Here is a 25730-nt window from a genome sequence, read left to right on the forward strand (position 1 = left end):
ACTTTGATGAAAAAAATCAAGTAATATCTTAAGAAACAATGAGATATACCACGTTAATGGAATTGAAAGGAGAAATAGACAGTGCTCTACAGAAATAGTTCGTGGCTTCAATACCCTATTCTCGGGAATGGGACGACCAGACAGAATATAAGTGACGAAAAGGTAAATGAACACAACAAACCAACTAGGTTACCAGGCAAATACTGAACACACTACCCCAAAGCAACAGCACACACCTTCCACTTATGTGCACAAGGGACATTTTCCAGGATATACCATATGTTAGGCCACAAATTAAGTCTCCATAGATTTAAAAAGATAGCTATCATACAAAGTTATCTTCTCTGACAACAATGGGATAAAGTGAGAAATCAGTAACAGAAGGAAAACCAGAAAATTCACAAAACTGTGGAAATTAAACAACACACATTTAAACAATCAATGGATCAAAGAAGAAATCGCAAGGGAAATTAGAAAATATTTAGAGGTGAATTAAAATGAAAACATAAGATACCGACACTTATGAGATGCAGGGAAAGTAGTGCTAAGGGGAAATTTATAGCTGTATAATGCTTTCACTAAAAAACAAGAAAGATCTCAAGTCAACAACATAACTTTATAAGTTAAGGAATTACCAAGAAAAAATAAAATCCAGAGCTAGCAAAAAGAAGGAAATAATAAAGATTAGAGCAGAGATTAATAAAACAGACAAGAGAAAAACAACAGAAAAACAATCAATGAAACCAAAAGTTGGTTCTTCAAATAGATCAACGAAGTTGACAAACCTAAAGCTGGTGGACTAAGGAGAACAGCGTGAAGACTCAAATCACTGAAATCAGAATCATGAAAGTGGGAACATTACTACCAACTCAAAAGAAAAAAGCATTCTAAGACAGTACTAAGGATAATTGTACACCAACAAATGGAATAACCAGATGAAATGGAAAAATCCTAGAAACACAAAACCTACCAAGACTAAGTCACAAAGAAGTAGAAAATCTGAATAGCACTATAACTAATAGGAGATGAATCAGTAATCAAAAATCTCCCCAAAGGAAAGCGCTGGATCTGATGGCTTCACTGGTGAATTCTACCCAATATTTAAAGAACTAGTACCAATCCTTCTCAAACTTCTTCAAACGTATAAGAAGAAGGAACACTTCCTAACTCATTCTATGAAGGCAGCATTACCATGATTCCAAACCCAAAGACACTACAAGAAAAGGAAACTACAGACGAATATCTCTTATGAACACCGATGCAAAAATACTAGTACATCAAATTCAGCAACATCTTAAAAGAATTATACACCATGACCAAGTGAGATTTATTCCTGGATTACAAATATGGTTCAACACGCAAAATCAAAATAAGACACCACAACAACAGAATTAAGGGACAAAACCACATGATCATCTCAATCAATGCAGAAAAAGCATTCAACAAAATTCAACACCTTTTCATGATTAGAAAAAAAAAAACTAGGAATAGAAGGAAACTACCTCAACAAAATAAAAGTCAAGTATGAAAAACCACAGTAGATTAAACTCAGTGGTGAAAGACTGAAAACTTCTCCTTTAAGATCAGGAATACGACAAGGATATCCACTTTTGCCACCTCTATTCAACAGAGTACTGGACTTCACTGGTTGTGCAGTGGTTAAGAATCCGCCTGCCAATGCAGGGGACATGCGTTTGAGCCCTGGTCCGGGAAGGTCCCACATGCCACAGAGCAACTATGCCCATGAGCCACAACTACTGAGCCCTGCACTGTAGAGACCGCGAGCCACAGCTACTGAGCCCGTGTGCCACAATTAGTGAAGCCCATGCGCCTAGAGCCTGTGCTCTGCAACAAGAGAAGCCACCGCAATGAGACGCCCGCACGCCGCCATGAAGAGTAGCCCCCACTTGTTGCAACTAGAGAAAGCCCTCATGCAGCAATGAAGACCCAATGCAGCCAAAAATAAATAAATAATTTTTTTTTTTTAAAAAAAGGAAACCTAAACAGAGTACTGGAAGTCCTAGCCAGAGCAAGGAGGCAAGAAAAAGGCATCCAAATTGGAAAGAAATAAGTAAAATTATCTGTTTGTAGATGATAGGATTTTATATGTAGAAAACCCTAAAGATTCCACAAACAAACTGTTGGAACTAATAAATTCAACAAAGAAGAAGGATACAAAGTCAATACAAAAATCAGTTGCATTTCTATACACAAACAATAGCAATCTGATAAGGAAATTACAAAAAAAATTCTATTTACAATAACATCAAAAAAGAATAAAATACTTAGGAACTAATCAAGGAGGAGAAAGACCATTACAAAGAAAACAACAAAACATTGCTGAAAGAAATTAAAGAAGACAAATAAATGAAACACAATCTATGTTCATGGACTGAAAGACTTAATGTCATTAAAATGTCAATATTGCCCAAAGTGACCTATAGATTCAATGAAATCCCTATCAAAATCCCAATGATGTTTTCTGCACAAATAAAAAAACTCATCCTAAACTTCACATGGAATTTCAAGGGACCCCAAATAGCTAAAACTATCTTGAAAAAGAAAAACAAAGCTGGAGGACTCACACTTCCTGATTTTGAAACTTACCACAAAGCTACAGTAATCAAAACAGCGTGGCGTTGGCATTAAGACAAACATATGATCCAGCAATTCTTCTTCTACGTATATACCCAGAAGAGTTGAAAGCAAGGTCTGGAAGGGATATTTGTACACCCATGTTCATCACAACCTTATTCACAATAGCTAACCTGAAAGCAACACAGTATCCATCGACAGATGAATGGATAAGCAAGATGTAGGATATTCATACCACGGAATATTATTCCACCTTAAAAAGGAAGAAAATCCTGCAATATGCTATGACATGAGTGAACCTTGAGGACATTATACTAAGTGACATAAGCCAGTCAAAAAAGACAAATAATATATGATTCCAGGTCCTCAGAATAATCATAGAGATAGAAAGTAGAATGCTGGTTACCAGGGGCGGGGGGGGCAATGGTGAGTTATTATTTAATGGATGTGGAGTTTCAGTTTTACAAGATGAAGAGAGTTATGGAGATGGTTAATGATGATGGTAACACATTATAAATGTATTTAATACCACTGAAGCGCACAGTTAAGGATAGTTATGATGGTAAATTTTATGTTATGTATATTATACCACGATTAAAAACACTGGGAAAAAAAGGAAACAGTGAGATATACCGTGTTCATGGACTGGAAGAAAGAATATTGTTGAGATGTTCATTCTTCCCAAAGTGATCTGTAAATTCAATGCAATCCCAATCAAAATCTCACCACAATTTTCTGTGTATATTAACAAACCAATTCTAAAATTTATATGGAAAGAGAAAGGAACCAAAACAGGCAAAACAATTTTGAAAAAAAAAAAGACAAAGCTGGAGGACTCACACATAAAGCGACAGTAACAAAGACAGCGTGGTGTTTGTGAAGGAGGGTCCCACGGCTGGAAAAGAACGGAGTCCAGAAACTGAGGGACAGAAACGCAGTCAACTGCTTCTCGCAAAACTGCACGGGCAACTCAATGCAGAAAGAATAATCTGACCTACATCTTTCACCTTAGGCAAAAATTAACCCCAAATGGGTCATGGCCCCAACGCTGAGATGTAAAACCATAAAACTTCTGGAGGACAGAATTTTACGATCTAGATCCATCATCAAAAAACGTAATCCACAGAAGAAACAACTGATACCTCAGACTCCATCACGATTCAAACCTCTGTTCTGTGGAGGATACTTAGGAGAGTGAACAGACAAGCCAGCGTCTGGTAGAAAATACCTGCAAAGCACATTCCTGGTAGAGGTCTTTATAAAGATGTCTCAAAACTCAACCAGAAGAAAACAAACAATTCAACAAAAAAAGGCCCAGAGACGATCCCAACAGATTCCTCAGCGAACACATGCAGGTGGGAAAATCAGCACATGTCAGGACGCTGCACATCAATAGACATGAGGGAACGGAGACTGAGGCCACAGGGAAATGCCCTTTCACAGCCATCCCAAAGGCCCACAGCGGCTGGAGAGGACGCTGGGCCACCAGGACGCAGACACCACTGATGCGAGTGTGAAACAGGGACCAGCTGGGAAAACAGTTTGGTGGGTTTGTAAAGCGTCAGGCGCGTACCTACCATATGCCCCAGCCACTCCACTCCCGGTATTTACCCAAGAGAAAGGCAGGCATATTTCCACACAAAGACGTCTCCAAAGAACACACACAGATGGCCGACAGGCACATGAAACCATGCTCAACATCGCTAATTATCAGAGCAATGCAAATCAAAACCACAATGAGGTATCACCTCACACTGGTCAGAATGGGAATCATCAAAAAGACCACAAATAACAAATGCTGGAGAGGGTGTGGAGAAAAGGGAACCTCCTGCACTGTCGGTGGGAAGGTAAGTTGATGCAGCCACTACGGAGAACAGGATGGAGGTTCCTCAGAAAACTAAAAATAGAATTATTATATGACCCAGCAATCCCTCTCCTGGACATATATCCGGAAAGTGTAAAAAGTCTAATTTTAAAAGACACATGGGGAATACTTAGTAATTAGTGGAATATTTTTTGCTACTACCTTCCATGATGGTTTCAGCCTATTTGCAAACCTCCCCTGTGAAGCGCCGCCTCTTCGTCCTTTGACAGTACAAGTAATACCGGGAACCAATCACATACTTGTTTTATGTTTGGCCCCGTAGTCTACAGTACAGTTATATGTCCTTTATTAGAATTCTGTAGAATTATCCCCACATTAGTATATTTGTTCAAGTTCTCTTTTGAGTACTTTTGAAACACTGTAAAGTTTTATTCATATCTGTACATCTTTCACATTCCTTGTTAAGTTTTTTCTCTCAGAAACTTTACATATCTCTTGTATGGTAAATGAAGCTCTCTTTATTAAATCCTATCTTCAAACACACACATTTTAATAATATGCATATATAAAATTTCTCCACATTATATTGTTGTTTCCATGTGCCCTACTGAATTTTCCTAGAGTTTAAAGCAGTTTTTAGTTCTTGAATGTCTGCAGTACAACATATTTAAACAACAGTAATTTTAACTATTTGCTTTAAATATTTTCCTCACGTAATTATTTTAGATAATATACTAAAAATAGTAATATGTGCTAGTCTACATTTTTATCTTGATTTTGGCTTTAATGAGGTGGCCCTAGTGTTTCCCCAGTCAACACGATAAAGACTTTTAGACTGAGACAGATGTCCTATCAGGCAACTCTTCATATTTTATAAATGTTTAAGTCAATAATAATGTTGAGTTCTATTAAGTGGCTTACCAACATTGTAAACATGAATAGCAATTAGTATGTGAATTTTCTCCTTAAATCCATTAATTTGAAAAATTGTCACATTATTTCAATACTAAATTATCTGGACATTTTAAGAAATAAAAAAAAATTAAAAGTTAAAAATAAAAGATTCATGCACCCCAATGTTCACAGCAGCTCTATTTACAATAGCCAAGATGTGGAAACAACCTAAATGTCCGTTGACAGAGGAGTGGATAAAGAAGATGTGGTGCATGTATACAATGGAATATTACTCAGCCATGAAAAGAATGAAATTGGGCTTCCCTGGTGGCGCAGTGGTTGAGAGTCCGCCTGCCGATGCAGGAGACGCGGGTTCGTGCCCCGGTCCGGGAAGATCCCACATGCCGCGGAGCGGCTGGGCCCGTGAGCCATGGCCGCTGAGCCTGCACGTCTGGAGCCTGTGCTGCGCAACGGGAGAGGCCACGGCAGTGAGAGGCCCGCGTACCGCAAAAAAAAGAAAAAAAAAAAAAAGAATGAAATCACGCCATTTGCAGCAACATGGGTAGACCTAAAAATTATCATACTAAGTGAAGACAGACAGAAAAAGACAAATACCATAAGATGCCACTTATATATGGAGTCTAAAAAAAAAGATACAAATGAATTTATTTACAAAACAGAAATAGACTCACAGACATAGAAAACAAACCTGTGGTTACCAAAGGGGAAAGGGGGTGGGGGAGCGATAAATTAGGAGTTTGGGATTAACAGATACACACTACTATATATAAAATAGACAACCAACAAGGACCTACTGTATAGCACAGGGAACTATATTCAATATCTTGTAATAACCTATAATGGAAAAGAATCTGAAAAAGAATATATATATATAAATGAATCACTTTGCTGTATATCTGAAACATTGTAAATCAACTATACTTCAATTAAGAAAAGAAGGTTCTCACTCACTCATGCTTAATGCCCAGATGAGAAACTCCTCGACATTTCAGTGATTTGCCCAGTACAACTATTGAAATTATAGTCGGGCTGCCGCTTATTTTCATAGGAAATGCATGAGGAGTGAACAGAGAACAGTGATCTCACTACATGGCAGTCATATGCCCAGGCATACATGCAAGCCCAGTTAACATGAGGGGTTAAGTAACTGATGAAATAGCCACTGAATCACATTGTACGCAGTCGAGACACAGTGCTACTTTATGTACTGAAAGTATATGCAGGATACAATTTAAGTTAAAAATTTTATAAAACAATATATATTATATGAATCCACAAACCTGTGTGTATATGTACATTAAAAAACTGGAAGAATAAATAACAAAATCTTAACAATAGTTATCTCTGTATGGTCATATTGTAGGTGATCTTTATTTCCTTCCGGGTTGTTTTCTGCACCTTCTAATTATCTACACAAATATGTCACTTTTTTCCATGGAGGGAAAATGCACTTTCAAGCCCAAGTAACGAACGTATACAAATTGAGCAGATTGTTATCCTGACAAAATCCCTAATAAGTAGCCTTTACACATATTCTCAGGGCCACTGCCTTTTGAGACAGACTCTGATTTCACCACAATTTGGCCAGACCTTCATCTAAGGTACAAGAAAAGTCAAGTTGCTAAATGCAGCCCTTGAAGCTGTAAGCCATGTAATGACACTGCCACCCCGACTCACTCACAGCATCTCCCAAATGTGCGGACACCCCCAAACCCTGGGGATTTTAAGTGCATAGCCCACCATTAGACTTCTTAACACCTCTTGTCAGTAGAGGGAAGCAAGTTACAAAAGGGAGCCACTGAAAAGAAACTGGCAACACCATGGGGACAGAGGCACCACATCAAAGTCATCGTTTCCTACTGCTGCGAAGGGGGAGAGGTGACCCACCAGCTCTCCTGACTCTAAGTGCAGGATCGTCCGTGAATCAGAGACTTCTCACCGCTCCCCCCCCCCCCCCCCCCCCGCCGAGCAAATCCGTGATGGCTGGGGCTTGACTGTATTTTTTTTTTTTTCAATGGTGGGGTTAGGGTTACCATGCCATTTGTAAGTTTTGCCAAGAGAATATGACTAATTACAGTCTGAATGGGAGGGGTTCTCCTTTGGAATCAGCCTGCCTCCCACCTTCTGTGATGCCGTGGAGTCTGCTATCATGAACCAAGCTCCATCTGCCAGCTGGATTCGGACCCTCAGGGCAGGGCCTGAGACCGCTAGCATGACTCACACCCTCAAGGCTGCACTCAGGCTACCATCGCAGACTTTGGAACACCCCCTTGTCCTATTGGGAAGCCGCGACCAGCATTTGGGACTCCTGCAGGAGGACAGCATCGGACACTCATGGCAAAGTCAGGGGCCCCTGGGGATGGGCTTGGACTCCCATGGCAGGGTCTGGGACCCAAAGGGCGGCACTTCAACCCCCCCAAAGTAGAGGCTGGGAATGCACTGTCACAGACTTGGGCCTGCAAGGCAAGGCTGAGGAGTCCCAGGGCTGCACTCAGATCCCGTAAAGCAGGGTCTGGGATCCCCAAGGATCGAGTGGAACCCTCAAGACAGGGTTCGAGACCTCCAGGGATAGGATGGGATCCCCAAAGCAGGGTTCATGACCCCTGGAGTCCCACTAGGACCCCCCACCCCTGCCGGCAAGGCAGGGTCTTGGGGCCCAGGGCTGCATTCCCACACTCGGGCTACCAACACGGAGTTCATCCTGCCAGGGCCAGACAGGAGACTCCAAGCCCAAGTTTGTGACCTCTGGGCCAGACACACAGCCCCAAGGCAGAGTTTAGGATCCACCGCGACTTGCCTGGACCCCCAGGGCCACAGTCAAGCTACCACCATAGACTTCAGATCCCCGGACTTGGATTTGAAACCCCCAAGCAGTGTTTGCAATACCCGTCCAGTCCAGACTCCAGACCCCAAGGTAAAGTCTGGGACCTCCAGGGATGGGACTGGATCCCCAAGGCAGGGTCTAGGACCCCTGGGGCCGCACCCGGACACCTAAGGTAGGATCCGGGACCCCTCCCCAAGGCATGGTCTGAAACCCAGGCTGAACCGGGACCCCTAAGGCAGAGTTCTGGGCCCTCAGGGCTGCACTCAGACTCCCCCTAAGGCAGGGTCTAGGACCCGGGTCCGCATTTGTACGCCTAGGGCAGGGTCTGGGACACTCAGAAATGCACTTGAACCCCCAAGGCAGGATCTGGGACTCCTGTGACACACTAAGAGCCCTAAGGCAGGACCTGGGACTCCAGGGCTGCACTCGGACCATTAAGGCAGCGTTTGGGGCTCCGGGGGCCGCCCTCGGACCTCCACCAAGGCAGGGTCTGGGACCCCTGGAGCCACACTCGGATCCACCAAGGCAGAGTTCGGGGTTCCGGAGGACGGGACTGATCCCCAGGACCGCACCCCGACCCTGCGCAGAGGCCTGACCGGGGTGCGGGGAGGTGGCGAGCGTGGGGGAGCGCCCACTGGGTTGGGTGCCCGGTCTGGCCCTGCTCCGGCACTACGTGCCTTGGGAAGCCGCCTAGAGCATCCGCAGCAGAGAGAAACGTGTGCCCAGGCTGCGGTGTCCCAGACCGGCCTCCCGGCCCGGACCGCGCGCACCAATCAGGCGGCGGCGAGCACGTGACCCGGACGGCCAATGGGCAGCCTGCACGGGAGCACGCCCCTGAGGCCCCGCCCTGTTGCGTAGGAGCGCCTGCGGTATGTGGGCCGTGCGAGCCGCCGTCCGCCCGGGGTCCTGGCTCTTTCGCGTCGCTCGCGGCTGCGGGGCTCCGAGGGCCGCGCCGCCGCTGTCGCCCTGCCCGGAGCGTGCGCTCGCCGCCTTCCGAGGGGGCCTGGGGTGCCCGGAGGGGCGAGGGGGTGGGGGGCGGGGACCACGTGCAGATGGCCGGAGAAGTCGGACTGGAGGAAAGGAGAGTGAGGAGGAACCAGAAGCTGCGGAGGAGGAGGAAGAGGAGGAGGAGGAGCTGCTGAGGAGGGACCCTTTGCTGCCGGCGGGAACCCAGCGCGTGTGCTTGGTTCACCCTGACGTCAAGTGGGGGCCCGGGAAGCCGCCGGGGACCCGAGGTGACCGTGACCGTGGCCGCGGACTGATGGGGGGGAGAGCCGTGAAGAGCGCCGAGTCCCGGAACTTAAAGGGCGGGGACGCCGGGGGCGGGTTTCGAGGTCTGGCGCTCTGGGCTGAGCTGCCGAAGGGCGGGGCTTCTGAATGGGCGGGCTGAAGGGGCGTGGTTTTGGGGGCGTGACTCTGAGGGCTGGAGCCCTTATGGCGTGGCTTCTGCGAGCGGGACTCCGAGAGCTGGACTGCCCCCACCCGACCCGCTCCCGGCAGCCGCACCCCTGCAGCGGGCCTGGAAATCCTAATTCTGGGCTGGGGCGCCTTCCCGCGTGCACATAGCGGGTCCGGGGCCCCTTCCCCTTTCGGACGCGCCCCAGGTTGTCGCTCGGCCCTTCTGCCCCGCGCAGCCTCCCCATCTGTAAAGGAAGAGAATCCAACAACTAACGCCGGTTTGCACGGGGTGTGTCGCTCAGCTTTAAGCCCTTGTTGACCCGCTTTCACTGTGTAACGCTGAGTACTACGCCCGAAGGTTGTGCACAAGCGTGTTCACACGCCCTTTGTAGCAGAAACCGTGAACCCGGCTGAGCCCCTGAGACGCCTGGGACCTGCCTCCATGGCCCTCGGGCATCAGCAACCCCACTGTACCCGCCCCGGTCGTGCTGGGAGGACAGCAAACACTCCGGGCAGGAGCCCGCCGCCTGACCTGAGTGCTGTGTTCAGAACCCAGCAGGAAGGCGGACGGACGGGGGCGGGGACGGGGCCGTCTCACCAGGGTGGTCCTGGATGGCCTGGGGAGACGGACCCCACGGATGAATAGGGACAGTGTCCAGGGTTAGGGCTCCTGAGGGAGCACGTCCTGGGCCCTCCTGGGACCGCTGCCCCTCGGCTGTTTAGGGGCTGTCAGAGCCAAGTCACTGCAGTGGTGCAGCCATGCAAGGAGTCAGGTCATCACAGGTACTCTGGGTTGAGCAGAGCAGTGACGCGATTGCGGGTTGAGGGGTGGCATTCTCCTTATTCCTTTACTCCTCTTAGACCTTTATTGAGATACAGTTAGCAGAGCATAAGATTAACCACTTTGAAGGGTACCACTCAGGGGCAACTAGGACGTTCACAGTCTTGTGCAGCCACCACCTCTGTCTGGTTCCACAACATTCTCATCTCCCCGGAAGGAGACCCTGTACCCTCAGTAGTAGGCCTCCCCCTTGCTTCTCCCCCACCCAACCCCCGGCAAGCAGGAGTCGGCCTTCTGTCCCCGTGGATTTGCCTGTCCTGGACATTTCATGTGCGTGATATGTGGCCTTCCGTGTCTGGCTTCTCTCACTGAGCACCATGTTTCTGAGGCGTACATATGTTGTAGCCTGTGTCAGTGCTTCGTTCCTTTTTTTTCTTAAAAACTTGTTTTTAGGGTGATTTTAGTTTCACAGCAAAATTGGGGGGAACGTAGGGAGACTTTTCACATATACTCGCTGCCCTCACCAACGTTCAGCATCCCCACCAGACGGTGAATTTGTTATAACTGACGAGCCTATGTTGACATAACATCGTCACCCCCAGTCCACGGTTTACGTTGATTAGGGTTCACTCCTGGTCTTGTACATTCTGTGGGTTTGGGCACATGTACGATGACGTGTATCCACCATTATAGCATCATACAGAGTCGTTTCACTGCCCTAAAAATCCTCTGTGCCCCACGCATTCATCCCTCCCTCCCCGTCTTAAACCCCTGACAAACACTGGGCCTTTCACTGTCTCCATTGTTGTGCCTTTTCCAGAGTCTCATAGACTTGGAACCACACAGTGCGTAGCCTTTTCTCACTGGCTTCTTTCGCTTAGTCATATGCATTTAAGGTTCCTCCATGTGTTTTCATGGCCTGACAGCTCATTTCATCTTAGCGCTGAATAACATTGTATTGTCTGGATGGACCACAGTTTGTTTATCTAGTCATGTACTAAAGGACACCTTTGTTGCTTCCGTTTTGACAATTACGAATAAAGCTGCTATAAACGTCGATGTGCAGGTTTTTGTGTGGATGTAAGTTTTCACATCCTTTGGGCAAATGCCAAGGAGTATGATTGCCGGATTGTATGGTAAGACTGTGTTTAGCTTTATGAGAAGCTGCCAGAGCATCTTCCGAAGTGGCCGTACCATTTTGCTTCCCTCCCAGCAGCGAGTGGGAGGGGTGCTGCACACGCTTGTCAGCATTTCGTGTTGGCAGGATTGTGGATTTTGGCTCTTCTGATAGGTGTGTGGTGGTGTCTCATTGCTGTTTCAGTTTGCATTTCCCTGCTGACAGAGGATGTGGACCATCTTGTCCCATGTTCGTTTGCCATCTGTATATCTTTTTGGTGAGGTGTCTGTTGCGGTGTCTGGCCCATTGTTTGGTGGGTTGTTTTCTTATTGCTGAACTTTGAGAATTGTTTCTATACTTTGGATACCAGCGCTTACGGGTGTGTTTTTGCACATATTTTCTCCCAGGTCTGTGGCTTAACTTCTCAGTCCGCTGATGACGTCATTTGCAGAGCAGACATTTTTAATTTCCCATGTTGTCATATGCTTGAACTCCAGGATCCTTCCTCTGCCAGGTCCAGTCTACCAGCAGGCCCACGTGAGGCGGTCGTCATTTCTGCCAGAGCGCTTGTGATCTCTAGCAGTTCTTTTTGGTTCTTTCTTGGGATTTCCATCTCTCTGCTTGCCTTGCTGTCCGTTCTTGCATGCTGTCTACTAAATCCATTAGAGCTCTTGGCATGGTAATCATAGTTGTTTTAAATTCCTGGCTCAGTAAGTCCAACACCTGCCACGTCTGGTTCTGATGCTCGCTCTGTCTCTTCGGATTGCCTTTTGGTGCGCCTGGTAATTTTTTTGATAGCTAGACGTGATGCACAAGGTGAAAGGAACTGCTGTAAATAGACCTTAGTGGTGAGGGTCTGACGTGTGGGGGAGGGGAAGCCTTCTGTGGTCCTGGGATCAGGGTTCGGTCTCTTATGGTGCCTGTGCCCCTGGGCTGTGACCCGCACTAGTGCTTCTCCGCTTCCGTCCCCACCGAATCCTAACCCTGGCCTTCAGGGTGGGGTTGCGGGGTGCCAGACCCCCAGGCAGGCAGCTGTGCAGCGCAGCAGGAGGGAGGCCGCTGGCACCCGCGCAGGCTCTCACCACGGAGCCGGGGCTGTGGCCCCTGCGATCAGGAGAGACAGCACCTGCAGGGATTACTGCTGGGTCAGACCTGGAGTTGAAGGACGGAGGTCAGGCGTGACCAAGCACCTGCTGACCTGAGCGACCAGCAGGTGCAGGAGGTGGGACAAGCTGGCGGGCCCATGGGGCGTCACACCCAAGAAGACCACCTCCCCTTGGCCTAGAGAATGGGGGACCCCGCCCCCCATGTCCCAGAAGATGGGGCCCCCGCACAGCCCAGAGGATGAGGACCACGGTCCAGAGAAGGGGGGGACCCTGATCTGTGGCCTCAGACCCTGCCTGGCCCCTACTCCCCAGCCTCTGGCCTGTGTCCTGGCTGTGCCCTGAGGAGGGTCAGGTGACCCCAGAGACAGCAGCACCCAGGTGTCCGGGGAGTGGGGACAGCGAAGCAGCGGTGCCACAGAGGGGCCACGGCTCTGAGATTCTGTGCAAGGGTGGCCTCCCAGGGGGCGGGGGCACAGGCGCGGGATGGGGGGCCGGCCTCCCATGGGGCTTGGGGTACACGCTCCACATCTCACAGAACACGCCCGGGGCCCCGCAGAGCTGTCCTCCAGGCCACCGCCCCTCCAGACCTGAGTCAGCCCCGTCCACCCTGTCCGGCCCAGCCCCGGGACACGTTGGCATCACTGCCCATCTGCCTGCTGTCCTTCAGGGGAGAGTCTCGGCTATCCCATGCCCCCTTCCTGCTCGGGAAGGACCGTCAGGAGGAGAGCCTAGGGCGGGGCGGCCCCCGACAGCCCTCCATCCACGGCCTGTGCCCTCGGTGTCCTGGGCTCCTGCCCTGGCTGGGCCCTGCCTCTCCCGACACAGACACACACACAGACACACAGACACACACACACACACACACACACACACACACACACAGACACACAGACACACACACACACACCCTCACCGTTCACGGCCGGGGCCCTGGGTGGGCGCTTCCTTTCTTGGGCCAGGCTCGGCAAGGGCCCCACCCCGCAGGCAGGGCGGCAGGTTTCATGGGCCCTTGGGAGCCTCACAGGGGATGCTGTCCAGTGGGTCACAAGGGACCATGAGTCCCCACGGGGCAGACGTCCCAGATTCCAACACGGGGCGTGGGGGCATCCCCGCGTCCCTGCTCGGCTCAGGGCCCTGCTCCCCTTCCCGGTCCTGTGTCCACCCCTTCTGACCATCTACCCAGAAGAACAGAGCTGCATTGCGAGCAAACGCTGATTGGGTCGCTTTCTCGGGACCGTTGTGTAGGCAGGAAGCAGGAAGCCGTCCCAGCCTGGGGCACGTGGCCCAGGTCCCTGGGCAGGGCTGGACACGGCCCGGGGCTGACCCAGCCGTAAATGACCCTCACACTGGCCTGTCTCTCCCCAAAGCTGAGTGGCAGGTGGTGGAGGCACAGGCGCTGGTGCACACGCTGGATGGCTGGTCGGTGGTGGACACGGTGGTGGTGCCCACCAAAACGCCAGACAGGAAGCTCGTCTTCGGCAGAGGGACCTTGGAGCGCCTGACAGGTGAGTCCAGCACACGTGTCCCCGTCACCCTCCCAGAAACAAAGCAAGCATGGCCGTCCCTCTGGGCCTCACAGGAACTTGGATCAGATGGCAAAAGCCACCACGCCCGTGTCAGAATTCAAACGAGGCCCCAGGACACAGGCGGGACCTTTGAGAGTCGGGCGCACGCCAGCCCTGCGCCCCAGCCCAGCCCACCCCCCTCCCCAGTGCCCTGCGGAGGGGATCCTGCGTGTGACCCCTGCCCTCCATGGACCGCAACGTCCCCGTCCCACAGCCATGTCTAGCTCACAGCTCAGAGCGGGAGACATGCCAAGGGGGGCGCTCACCGCCCATCTGTGTCTAACGGGCACTCAGTCCCCACGGGGTCACGGGACCCCCCATGTGTGTGAGATCTACTCCCCTGAAGATGGACCCGGTCCGGTCCTTCCCGACCCACACTTGACAAATACTGTGCTCAGAGACTCGGGGTGTCCGGCGAACACGGCCAAAGTGCAGGGTCCCCAGACAGACACCATGGGCGTGCAGACCTCTGAGAGGCCAACCTCTTTTCCTAGAGAAAATCAGAGGGTCCCCGGAAATCACCGCCGTCTTCCTGAATGTGGAGAGGATGGCTGCACCCACCAAGGTACCTCAGAAGCTCGCTGTTTCCCGCCCACGGCGGCTGAGCGAGTGGGTTAGTGTCCCCGTGAGAACACAGGTCTCCACGGGCCTGGGGTCACCACAGGTCCCCTCCCTCGCGCTCCATCTTCTAGAAAGAACTGGAAGCCGCCTGGGGTGTGCAGGTGTTCGACCGATTCACGGTGGTTCTTCATATTTTCCGCTGCAACGCCCGCACCAAGGAGGCCCGGCTACAGGTGGCGCTGGCCGAGCTCCCCCTGCTCAGGTACCTCCAGAGCCCGGGCTCGGGGCAGATGGAACCCTCCTTGGACCCCTTCTTGCTTTTCCATACCTCGACTGTTGCCAGGGTGGTGAGGGTGGAATGTGGCCAGTGGGGACGTGTCCAAGCAACCCACCTACTAGGGCACATGGCCCACTGGAGTGCCACCCAGCAAGGGACCCTCTGTCCCCTCCCGTGAAGGCCCACACGGCGGGGAGGCCCCCAGCGAGCCTGTTCTTCCTGTCTAGATGCCCACTCCCCACCCAGGGCTCTGTCCCAGCCTCCCACAGGCACATGCTTCCGTCTCCTGAGCCGACCCATTTCCACGCCAGGTCCCACCTGAAAAACAACGTTGCCCACCTGGGTGGACGAGGACGGGACTCTCGCCACATCATGGGGTCAGGTACCGTGTCTGACGTCTTGTCACCGGGAGCTCAGAAGGGGGGCGTGTCGTGGCCACCACCCCTACAAAGGGGACGACGTTCCTCAGAGGTCCTGATGGGGCCTCGTCCATGGTCACAGTCAAAGGGAGGGTATCAAGGTGTTTCCCTGGTGCGGCCGTAACGAAGGACCACGAACCGGTGCCTTAAAACCACAGACATTCATCCTCCCCGAATCCTGCAGACCAGATCAAGGAGTTATAAGGGCTGGTTCCTTCTGGAGGCTCCAGGGGAGGGTCCTTCCCGCCCCTTCCAGCTTCTGAGGGCTCCGGGGGTCCCTGGGCTTGTGGCCGCGTCCCTCCCATCTCTGCCTCCGTCTTCATGGGGCTTCTCCTCTGTGTCTGTGTCTCTCCTCTTCTGTGTCTTAGAAGGACCCTGTCATTGGATGTAGGGCCACCCTCCTCCAGGAGGACCTCAGCTCAGACCCTTCACTGCGTCACATCTGCAGAGACCTTTTGTCCAAATAAGGTCCTGTTCTGAGGTCAAGGTGTCCCAGGGCCGCACTCCCTCCAGAGGCTCCAGGGGAGGGTCCTTCCCATCTCTTCCAGGTTCTGGGGGCTCCAGGCGTCCCTGGGCTTGTGGCCGCATCCCTCCCGTCTCTGCCTCCATCTTCACAGGGCTTCTCCTCTGTGTCTGGGTCTCTCCTCTTCTGTCTCTTAGAAGGACCCTGTCATTGTTTGTAGGGCCACCCTCCTCCAGGGGACCTCATCTCAGACCCTTCACTGCATCACATCTGCAGAGACCCTGTTTCTTAATAAGGCCCCATCTGTAGGTCCTGGGGGTCAGGGTGTGGACACATCTTTGGGGCACCACTCAGCCCACTGTGGGTTTCATGGGGGCCCTTCTGAGGCTCTCCGTTTGGCCTCTTCCTCCTGGGTAAAGGGGAGCCCAGGAGACCTCAGAGGGCAGAAGTGCAAGGCCACCTCGCGCCGGGCAGAGCTGTCTCAGAACAGAAGGTGTTGGGGCCAAGTGTACAGGGGAGCAGGCTGGGTGGGGGAGGGGGGGTCCCTGCAGCCCCACGCGTGAGCCTGTCCACGTCCCCCGCAGGCACCCCGTGGCTCTTGCCCCTTTTGCGTCTGCTCCTGACTCACCATCTCGGGTGTTTCTAGGAGAGTCTTTCAAGCAGGTGCAAGAGCGCCTCCTGAAAGATAAGGAAGCGAAGATTCGAAAGGCCCTGGACAGACTCCGCCGGAAGAGGCTTCTCCTGGGGCAGCAGCGGAGGCGGCGGGAGTTCCCTGTGGTCTCCGTGGTTGGATACACGAACTGCGGTGAGAAGTGGGCCCTCCCCGGGGCCGGGCAGGTGTACGCTAGGGGGACCCACTTGCCAACCCAGTGAGACTGAGTATTCACGGAGGGCTAGCCCGCAGTGAGAAGGGCTGCACTCGGGCCCCGTCCCGGGGCGGCCCCCCGTGTGACTGCCGTGGGCTGACGCCCCTCTTAGTGGATGTCCTCCAGACTCTGAGAACGAGGAAGTAGTGACAGTTTTAAGTCCGTTGAGAGTGGACAGGGTCTTGCAGGGATCAGAGTGGTTCAGATGTTGCCAAGGAAAACTTCACAGTCTGTCCTCAGCTTTGTCTGCATGAGCACATCAAGTGGACTCCACGTGGGGAACAGAGTGTAGGGCGTCCTTTAGGGTCACAGGTGCCCTGAGATAAGTGGAAAGCACCCAGTTCCCTCCACTGTGGGGATTCAGTCCACAACACTTGCTGGGCTCCCCTGAGGCCCGGCCCCGCCACATGCTCGGGAAGCACCGCCGTGACGGGCCCGTCCCTTTATCAGGCGCTCACGGTCTGCGTCCAGAGGAGGGAGGGAATGTCCCATAAACGTGCACAGGAAGCTGTGGGGTGGGTGTCCAGGCTTGAAAAGTCGTAAATGTCTACAGGTAAGATCACCCGTGTCAGGAAATCCCAACTGCCCCTCCTGGCTGCATCCCCAGAGGGTGCCGTGTCCTCAGCTAACTGTCACAGGATCCAGTGGGTGTTGGCTTGATCCCGACTCTCACTGACCGGGAGTTCGGGGTCCTGCACTGAGCAGGGGCGTCCAGGCCGAGCCCCGCCATCCAGTTACTCGACGGCAGGATCCCTCACCACCTCCTGGTGGGCCATCGGCGGGACTTACAGGCGTAGCCAGGGGTTTCCCTGGGCTGGACGGTTACTGCTGCTGCCCCTGAACCTGGGCTCGGTGGAGAAAGTGTCCACGTTGTCAGGAAAGGCTGTGGAGGAGGGTGTTCTAGGACCCCCTCAGGTACACACAGCACTGTCTACACCCTCACTACCTCTCTGCACACACCGCACCCCCCTACTCCACCATTCCCTCGTCTACCCGGACACCACACCACAGCTCGGTTACTCCACGGGACCATCCCTCCGCCTGTTTGGACGCCTGCCCACCTCACATGCACGTCACCACTGTCTTTGTCTACGCCGTCTCTCCCGTCTACACCAGCACTCTTGCCCTGGCCCTGGTCCACTTTACCCTGAAGGCTAGACAGTGGCAGCTGAGTCGTTGCACAGCCCGCACAGCGTCCCATGGGTCCTGTGGAGAGTTCCGAGTGCACAGACCTCCTGCCCCTGCCCATCCTCCAGTGCCCTGTGATCAGTGTGGGGCAGCCCCGAGGTCCACAGTGGTCGGTGGGGGACCGGAGGGGTCTGAGACGCATGGTCCCCTTGTGCCCGACGTGCAGGAAAGACCACGTTGATCAAGGCCCTGACAGGGGACGCCGCCATCCAGCCCCGGGACCAGCTGTTTGCCACGCTGGACGTCACAGCCCACGCGGGGTGGCTGCCCTCCCAGCTGACTGTCATCTACATGGACACCATTGGCTTCCTCTCCCAGCTGCCCCACAGCCTGGTCGAGTCCTTCTCGGCCACCCTGGAGGACGTGGGCCATTCGGTGAGTGTGGAGGGCCAGGTCGCCTCAAATACCCACCAACAGGAGGCAGGTCCCCTCATCCCAACATCACGGGCCTGGGTCCCCTCATCACAACATCACGAGCCTGGGTCCACTCATCACAGCATCACGGGACAGGGTCCCCTCATCACAGCGTCACAGGGCAGGGTCCCCTCATCACTGCATCACGGGGCAGGGTCCCCTCATCACAGCATCCCAGGGCAGGGTCCCCTCATCACAGCATCCCAGGGCAGGGTCCCCTCATCGCAGCATCCCAGGGCAGGGTCCCCTCATCGCAGCATCACAGGGCAGGGTCCCCACATCACAGCATCACTGGACAGGGTCCCCTCATCACAGCATCACGGGGCAGGGTCCCCTCATCGCAGCATCCCAGGGCAGGGTCCCCTCATCGCAGCATCACGGGGCAGGGTCCCCTCATCACAGCATCCCGGGGCAGGGTCACATTACACAAAACTTCACGATGACTGGATCCCCCCCATCCCTGGCCCTCAGCGAGCTGTGCTCTGTACGAGTGTAAGTGCTGTGAAGGCAATGCTAATGACGAAGGGGTTCTCTGCACCTTTTGGCTGCACTGGGGCCCCGAGCCAGTGAACCCTGGCATTTACTCAGGGTGCAGGGGCTCGGGCCCTCCGGGTGACAGATGCCCCCCTTCGAGGTCACAGCAGCTGAGCCTGAGGGCCCCTGCATCACAGTCCTCAAAGTGTCTGAAAATCCCCTCATCACAGCATCACGGGGCAGGTTCCCCCAACATCACAGCATCCCGGGGCAGGGTCCCCTCATCGCAGCATCACGGGGCAGGGTCCCCTCATCACAGCATCACGGGCCTGGGTCCCCTCATCACAGCATCCCGGGGCAGGGTCCCCTCATCACAGCATCCCGGGGCAGGGTCCCCTCATCACAGCATCATGGGACAGGGTCCCCTCATCGCAGCATCACGGGCAGGGTAGGGCCATCACAGCATCACTGGACACAGGCGGCCCCTCATCACAGCATCACGGGACAGGGTCCCCCTCAACACAGCATCGACGGGCCTGGGTCCCCTCATCCCAACATCTTGGGGCAGGGTCCCCTCATCACAGCATCACAGGACAGGGTCCCCTCATCACAGCATCACGGGACAGGGTCCCCTCATCACAGCATCACGGGGCAGGGTCCCCTCATCACAGCATCACGGGCCTGGGTCCCCTCATCCCAACATCACGGGGCAGGGTCCCCTCATCACAGCATCACGGGACAGGGTCCCCTCATCACAGTATCACGGGGCAGGGTCCCCTCATCACAGCATCACGGGGCAGGGTCCCCTCATCACAGCATCACGGGAGACAGGGTCCCCGTCATCACAGTATCACGGGCAGGGTCCCCTCATCACAGCATCACGGGCAGGGGGTCCCCACATCACAGCATCCCGGGGGCAGGGTCCCCTCATCGCAGCAGCATCACGGGGCAGGGTCCCCTCATCACAGCATCACGGGCCTGGGTCCCCTCATCACAGCATCCCGGGGCAGGGTCCCCTCATCACAGCATCCCGGGGCAGGGTCCCCTCATCACAGCATCACGGGACAGGGTCCCCTCATCACAGCATCACGGGGCAGGGTCCCCTCATCACAGCATCACGGGCAGGGTCCCCTCATCGCAGCATCACGGGGCAGGGTCCCCCTCATCACAGCATCACGGGGCAGGGTCCCCCTCATCACAGCATCCCAGGGCAGGGTCCCCTCATCACAGCATCCCAGGGCAGGGTCCCCCATCGCAGCATCACGGGGCAGGGTCCCCTCATCACAGCATCCCGGCAGGGTCCCCTCATCGCAGCATCCCAGGCAGGGTCCCCTCATCCAGCATCACCGGGGCAGGGTCCCCTCATCACAGGAGCATCCCAGGGCAGGGTCCCCTCATCGCAGCATCCCAGGGCAGGGTCCCCTCATCGCAGCATCACGGGGCAGGGTCCCCCTCATCACAGCATCCAGGGCAGGGTCCCCTCATCGCAGCATCCCAGGGCCAGGGTCCCCTCATCGCAGGCATCACGGGCAGGGTCCCCCTCATCACAGCATCCCGGCAGGGTCACATTACACAAACTTCACGATGACTGGATCCCCCCCATCCCTGGCCCTCAGCGAGCTGTGCTCTGTACGAGTGTAAGTGCTGTGAAGGCAATGCTAATGACGAAGGGGTTCTCTGCACCTTTTGGCTGCACTGGGGCCCCGAGCCAGTGAACCCTGGCATTTACTCAGGGTGCAGGGGCTGCGGGGCCCTCCGGGTGACAGATGCCCCAGCACCTTCGAGGTCACAGCAGCTGAGCCTGAGGGCCACGTGCAGCTGCCAGCACCGTCCTCAAAAGTGTCTGAAAATCTAGAACTGAACTGAAACGCTGATTAAAAGAAAATTTAAGTTCATCCAAAAAAAGAGACAACCCAGAAGCGAACCCCCCAAATTGTGAAGGGCACGTCCTTCCTGTGGCAGAATTACTACCCTCAGCTGCTCTTTCTCCTTTTCTGTCTCTTCTGAATTTTGCATAAGGTACCTGCCTGTAAAACGTGTGGAATAGGGGTGGAAGCCTTTTTAGAACGTGAGCTTGGTTTCACAGAACAGTGGAGCGGCCCGGAGCCTCGAGCACAGCACCCGCCGGGTGGGGGGTTGGTGACGGGGCAAGTGGCCGCACGCAGGCGTAGGGCCAGCACCTGCGGGGCGGGGACACGAGGCGGCCCCTCAGTCCGGGTGCACCTGGAGCGGCAGCCTGGCCCGGAACGAGGGGCACTGGGGGGCTCCGTGCACGGCAGAGCGGCTCTGTGGCCTCAGGTCCCACCTGCCCCCTTGGGGCACAAGCCTCCGTGGGGCGGCCGCACCCACCTCCCACGGAGAGCGGTGCGCAGCCCCCATCGTGGACCTGGCGGGTCCTCCCGAGCGGGGCCAGGCACCGCTGGCCCCGAGCTCTCCGACTGCCCGGCCCCTCTGGTCCTCAGGATCTGATCGTCCACGTGCGAGACGTGAGCCACCCCGAGACAGAGCTGCAGAAGGCCAGCGTCCTGTCGGCCCTGCGGACCCTGCAGCTGCCGCGCCCGCTGCTGGACTGCATGGTGGAAGTGCCCAACAAGGTGGACCTGGTGCCCGGGTGAGCGCCTGCCGCCCCACCGCCGCCGGACCCCTCGCGCTGGCGACCAGGGCGCACGCGGGTCTCCCGCCGGCGGGGCGGCCGCCTCCCCGCTCCTGCTTTCAGGCGTGCCCTGACGCGCCTGCTGCCGCTCGAGCGGCGCGCTTGGACCCGCCACCCCGCGGGCCCGGATTGCACCCCAGACCCACGCACGTCCTTCCTCTCACCTTCCGGCGGGGCCGCGTCCTCGCCCGGCACAATCTGAGCCCGTCACGGCTGGGCCTGCGGGCGGGGTCCCCGCTCCGGCCCCCCTCGCTGAGCCGTCGGCCGCCCCTACAGGTACATACCCGCCGAACCCGGCGCGGTGGCCGTGTCAGCGCTCCTGGGGCTCGGGCTGGAAGAGCTGAAAGCCAGGCTGGAGGAAGCAGTTCTGAAAGCCACGGGCAGACGGGTCCTCACGCTGCGAGTGGGGCTGGCGGGGCCGCAGCTGAGGTGCGTCGGGCCGGCCCGGCGGGGGTGGGGTGGCGGGGGTCCCACCAGTCGCTGCTGCGCGGGGCAGGGCCCTGGGCCTGGGCAGGGAAGGCGGCGCCAGGTGGGGTCCGGGTGCGACTCGGGGGCAGCGCATCCCCCGCAGCCGGTCTGGCTGCTCAGGCGGTGAGCAGGTGCCGCCGCTTACCCGCAGGCCGGGGCCGTGGCGATGCCACCCGCCGAGAAGCGGGACGCCTCGCTGGGGGCTTCGGGGCTCTGTCGGGGCCGCCCGTTACCAACCAAAACGCGTCTTCCTCCCAGCTGGCTGCATCAGGAGGACCACGGTGCAGGCGGTGGACGTGAGGCCTGAGGCCGGGGTGGCCGATGTCAAGGTCATCATAAGCGACTCAGCTTACGGCAGGTTCAGGAAGCTCTTTCCAGGTTGAAAGAAGTCCAAGGGTGGGGATGCTCCCGAGGATTGGGAGGGGCTCCCCGGGGGCCGGGGGGCTGCAACGTTCCCGCCTCAGAGAGAAGCGGGCTCCCTGCGTGGGCCTACACCCCCGTGAGCCTGGCGGGAGGGCCTGGTGGGGCTGGGAGCTGGCGTCGATGGTGGTGCTCCGAGTGGTTCCGGTTTGACCGTCGGGCGTCTGGAGAGCTGACGTCCCGTCCGGGTGCGGAGCCGTGAGACAGTAAAAGCTTTGCGTGTGTTCGTGAACCAGCCTTTCCGGTTCTTCCCTGCCGGCCGCCCGGCAGAAGCCCTGCGAACGCTGGCCGTGAAGGAGGCAGGTCCGGCTTCCCCGTCCGCTCTGCGTCCACGTGTTCACGGCTGCCAGTCCTCGCCCTTTCCCACGGTAGCGTCAGGGGTGTAATTAAAATGTCTCCCGACAGCCCAGCAAGCAGGAAGAATCTCCCCGTGTACTGGGCCAGGCGGCCGGGACCACCCATCACACACCCGTTAGTTGTCTTTACCCAAAGGAAAAAATACAACTTTGGGCATCTTGTCGACAGCAGGGATCACATCCTGGGGCCAAACTCCCTCAGGGTTAGGCAGGACCCCCTTCCCGATGTTCACTTTGCAGAGGCTCCGGGCCCCAGACAGACGTTCCCGGGATGCAAACAGGCCGGGGTCCAGCTTAAAAAGAGAGTCACACACATCTCAGGGAGATGGGACGCTATGCTGCAGTTTTTCTAAAGGGAAAGCGAATGAGAAGGGCGCTCCCTTGCCCTTTTGGCACCAGGAAAGGATTTTTTCCTTAACTGTCTGTATTCAGCGTTATAGGGCCGTTTCCTTGAGGTTGTCGCAGGCTTTCAGCTCAGCTGGAAAAAGTCTCTGCGCTTCTCCTAAGCGTGTGGATGCAGGGTGTCCGTTGTGAGCTTTCCGTGTTTTCTGAGACTCGGTTTGTGCACACGCGGCTCTACAGGCTCCCCAGCTCAGTCCTTGGTGCGCCCAGGCCCTCCACGCCTGCTTCTGTAACTGCCATTCTGTGGAGTTTTCCGCCTGGGGCAGTGTGGCAGGCGGAATCCTGTCCTCTACAACGTCCACGTCCTAATTCCAGAGACAATCCCCGCCCTCGAGGCCCCCCGGTGAACCTACCAAGCCCCCTTCCCGTGGGTCCCCTGAACAGGGCAAAGTGAGAGTCGGGGCAGGTGTGAGGACAGAACTGGAGTTTGGGCTCAGAGGAAACTGCCTCTGCGGAGATGCTGCTGTGAGGTGCAGAGAGGGGTCCCGACCCCAGCAATCCGGTGGCTCCAGAGCTGGGAAAGGGACGAAAACAGTCTTCCCTGGAGCCTCCAGAAGGATGAGCCCTGCCCGTCCGGGCGTCTGCCTGGGGGGCCACGTGCGACTGCTGCCTGTAGGACGGGGACAATTAATCTGTGTGTTTGCAGCCGCCATCTGGGCGCCTGTGGCAGCGTGTACAGGACCCACATGGGACTCCGGGGTGGGGGGGACCACCCGCATGTTATCGTGGGCACGGGACAGTCGGGTATGCGAGCCCCTGAGCCTACGTGTGCAGGACAGTCTCCCCGATCCTCCGAGAGGAGCTGGCTCCAGGGACCCCGCAGGCCGAGTGCAGAGCGGGACCAGGTCCTGCTCCGGGACACAGCCCATCCGGTCCTTTTGCACGGGGTGCAGGAGGAGGGCTGCAGGGTGGCCCCTTGGGAGCAGAGTCTCCTTTCCGACGGAGGACCAGGCCAGGGGGTCAGCCAGCCAGGGCCTCACGACAGCTGCTCTGCTGGCCTGTCCCCGTCCTTCTGCTCTCAGCCCCTGCGGGTCTCGTTCCTACAGGGTCCTTGAGACAGGGGAGGCTTTGCATAGACCCTGGTGGGTGGGGAGCATCCAGGCTCTCCCGGGTCCAGCCCACGCGTTTGTCAGGCTGGGGTTGCCCACGTGGTCCCAGGGGCTCCGTCAGCCAGGGACCCCTGGGCTTGGCCGCCCAGCTCCTCCCAGGTCCAGCCTCCCGGCTCGAGTCTGGTCCATCCAACTCCTCCCTGGCGGCAAGACACCAAGCAAGGGCTGTAGGGGGTCGATTCTGGCCTCTGGCCCCTCTCCTGGTGCTCCTCACCTGCTGCCTGGGGTCCCCCCCACCCACGGAAGCCCCCTCCCCAAGGACTGAGGAGGCGAGCTCAGCCCGCGGCTGCCCGGGCGCTGGGAGGTGCTGCGGGGTCAGGACACGCCCCCGCGGGAGCTGTGCGAGCGCACCCCAGGCAGGAGCACGAGGCGAGGCCTCACGGGGCCTGGGGAGGGCAGGGGTCTTGGGGGGCCCAGAGGGGTGGATCAGGCTCGTGTAGGGTAGAAACAGGTGTAAGGCCACCCCTCCCCCCAGTACCCAGACCCTCCTACGACCCTTCTGCAGAGACGGTCTCCACCTCTCTGCGCACTCCAACCTCTCTGGACACTTCGGTTCCCCATCTGACTCCCGACCCCTCCAGCTGGCTGGGGACAGGCAGCCTCATGAGACGGTGCGCACAGAGCTTTCTGGCCGGGCCGTGAGGATGGGGACCGGGTCCCACCTGTGCCAAGGAAGCAGGCGTCTCACCCGGATTTGCCTCTGGGCTCTTGAAGGTGGACTGAAGGTCACAGTCCCAGAGGCCAGGGCCCCCGAGGAGGGGGGTGTGGGCGCAGGTAGACCAGGAGCAGCTGCCCCTCTGGCCAGGAGAGTCCAACAGCCCAGGGCTTTCTGGTTGCTGGGGGGAGGAGAGGGCGGAGGCCGTGGGGGCCAAAAACAGGTCCTGCTTCACCTCTGGATGGAGCCACTCAGCTGAGGCCAGGTTTGGAGGGATTAGAGTTAAAGGGTGCAGGCTAGACGATCAGGGTTAGAGGGTTAGGTTAGATGGTCTGAGTCAGGGTCAGGGTAAGGGTTAGGAGTCTACAGGTCAAGGTCGAGTACCTAGGGGCTAGGGGTTAGGAGTATTAGGGTTTAGGTTTAGAGATTAGGAGGTTAGGGTTAGGGAGTTAACAGTAGAGATTTGGGCGTTAGGGTTAGTGGGTCAGTGTTAAGCATAACTGGCCCACGACCCCCCTAACCCCACACCTCTGAGTCCTCTAGGATGGACAGGACTTGCCCTGGGTCACTCATGAGTGGGGTTCACCTGGACCGCTGGTTATCTACCCCCCGTCCTGGAACCTGATAGCAGAAGAATGAAAATGTCTGCTCCAGTCTACTGACTGTTTCAAATCCAACTCAACCTCAGTCAGCGGTTGTTAGGGCCTCAGAAGTCCACAGGGTTTCCTCCTCCCATCTGAACTGGAAAGAGTAGTGCTGGCCCCACTTGGCCTGGGCAGCCCCGGTCCAGCACAGGCCTGGCTGAGGTCACTGTATGGACATGTTATGAATTTATACAGAACTTGGTGCAGCGACCTACCAGCCCCCAGGTGCTGCCTC

The 25730-nt window shown here is 55.6% G+C and overlaps 1 protein-coding gene across 2 annotated transcripts; it reads left to right on the forward strand.

Annotated features, from left to right (window-relative positions):
* Nucleotides 1-9019: 9019 nt before the first annotated feature.
* GTPBP6 (GTP binding protein 6 (putative)) lies at nt 9020-22561 on the forward strand. 2 transcript variants are annotated; one of them, XM_033850202.2, is made up of 10 exons: nt 9020-9394; nt 13929-14066; nt 14621-14691; nt 14819-14949; nt 15276-15346; nt 16493-16651; nt 18067-18275; nt 21251-21399; nt 21718-21870; nt 22168-22561. In XM_033850202.2, exons 1-10 carry the CDS (start codon nt 9031-9033, stop codon nt 22214-22216), a joined length of 1494 nt encoding a protein of 497 aa, XP_033706093.1. In that variant the 5' UTR covers nt 9020-9030; the 3' UTR covers nt 22217-22561. The 2 variants fall into 2 exon arrangements, with proteins under 2 accessions (XP_033706093.1, XP_033706091.1); XM_033850200.2 differs by lacking the exons at nt 21251-21399; nt 21718-21870; nt 22168-22561 and having other exon boundaries at nt 18067-18911.
* The last annotated feature ends 3169 nt before the right edge of the window (nt 22562-25730 follow it).

Source organism: Tursiops truncatus, chromosome Y, assembly GCF_011762595.2.
Source record: "Tursiops truncatus isolate mTurTru1 chromosome Y, mTurTru1.mat.Y, whole genome shotgun sequence".
In the NCBI taxonomy this organism is placed as follows: Eukaryota; Metazoa; Chordata; class Mammalia; order Artiodactyla; family Delphinidae; genus Tursiops; species Tursiops truncatus.

Excerpts from the sequence above, each read along its gene's own strand:
- GTPBP6 (XM_033850200.2), top strand. The coding sequence starts at position 9,031 with ATGTGGGCCGTGCGAGCCGCCGTCCGCCCGGGGTCCTGGCTCTTTCGC. Across the intron at positions 14,067-14,620 it reads GACCTTGGAGCGCCTGACAG|AGAAAATCAGAGGGTCCCCG; the intron begins GTGAGTCCAGCA and ends CTCTTTTCCTAG. Across the intron at positions 14,950-15,275 it reads GCCGAGCTCCCCCTGCTCAG|GTCCCACCTGAAAAACAACG; the intron begins GTACCTCCAGAG and ends TTTCCACGCCAG.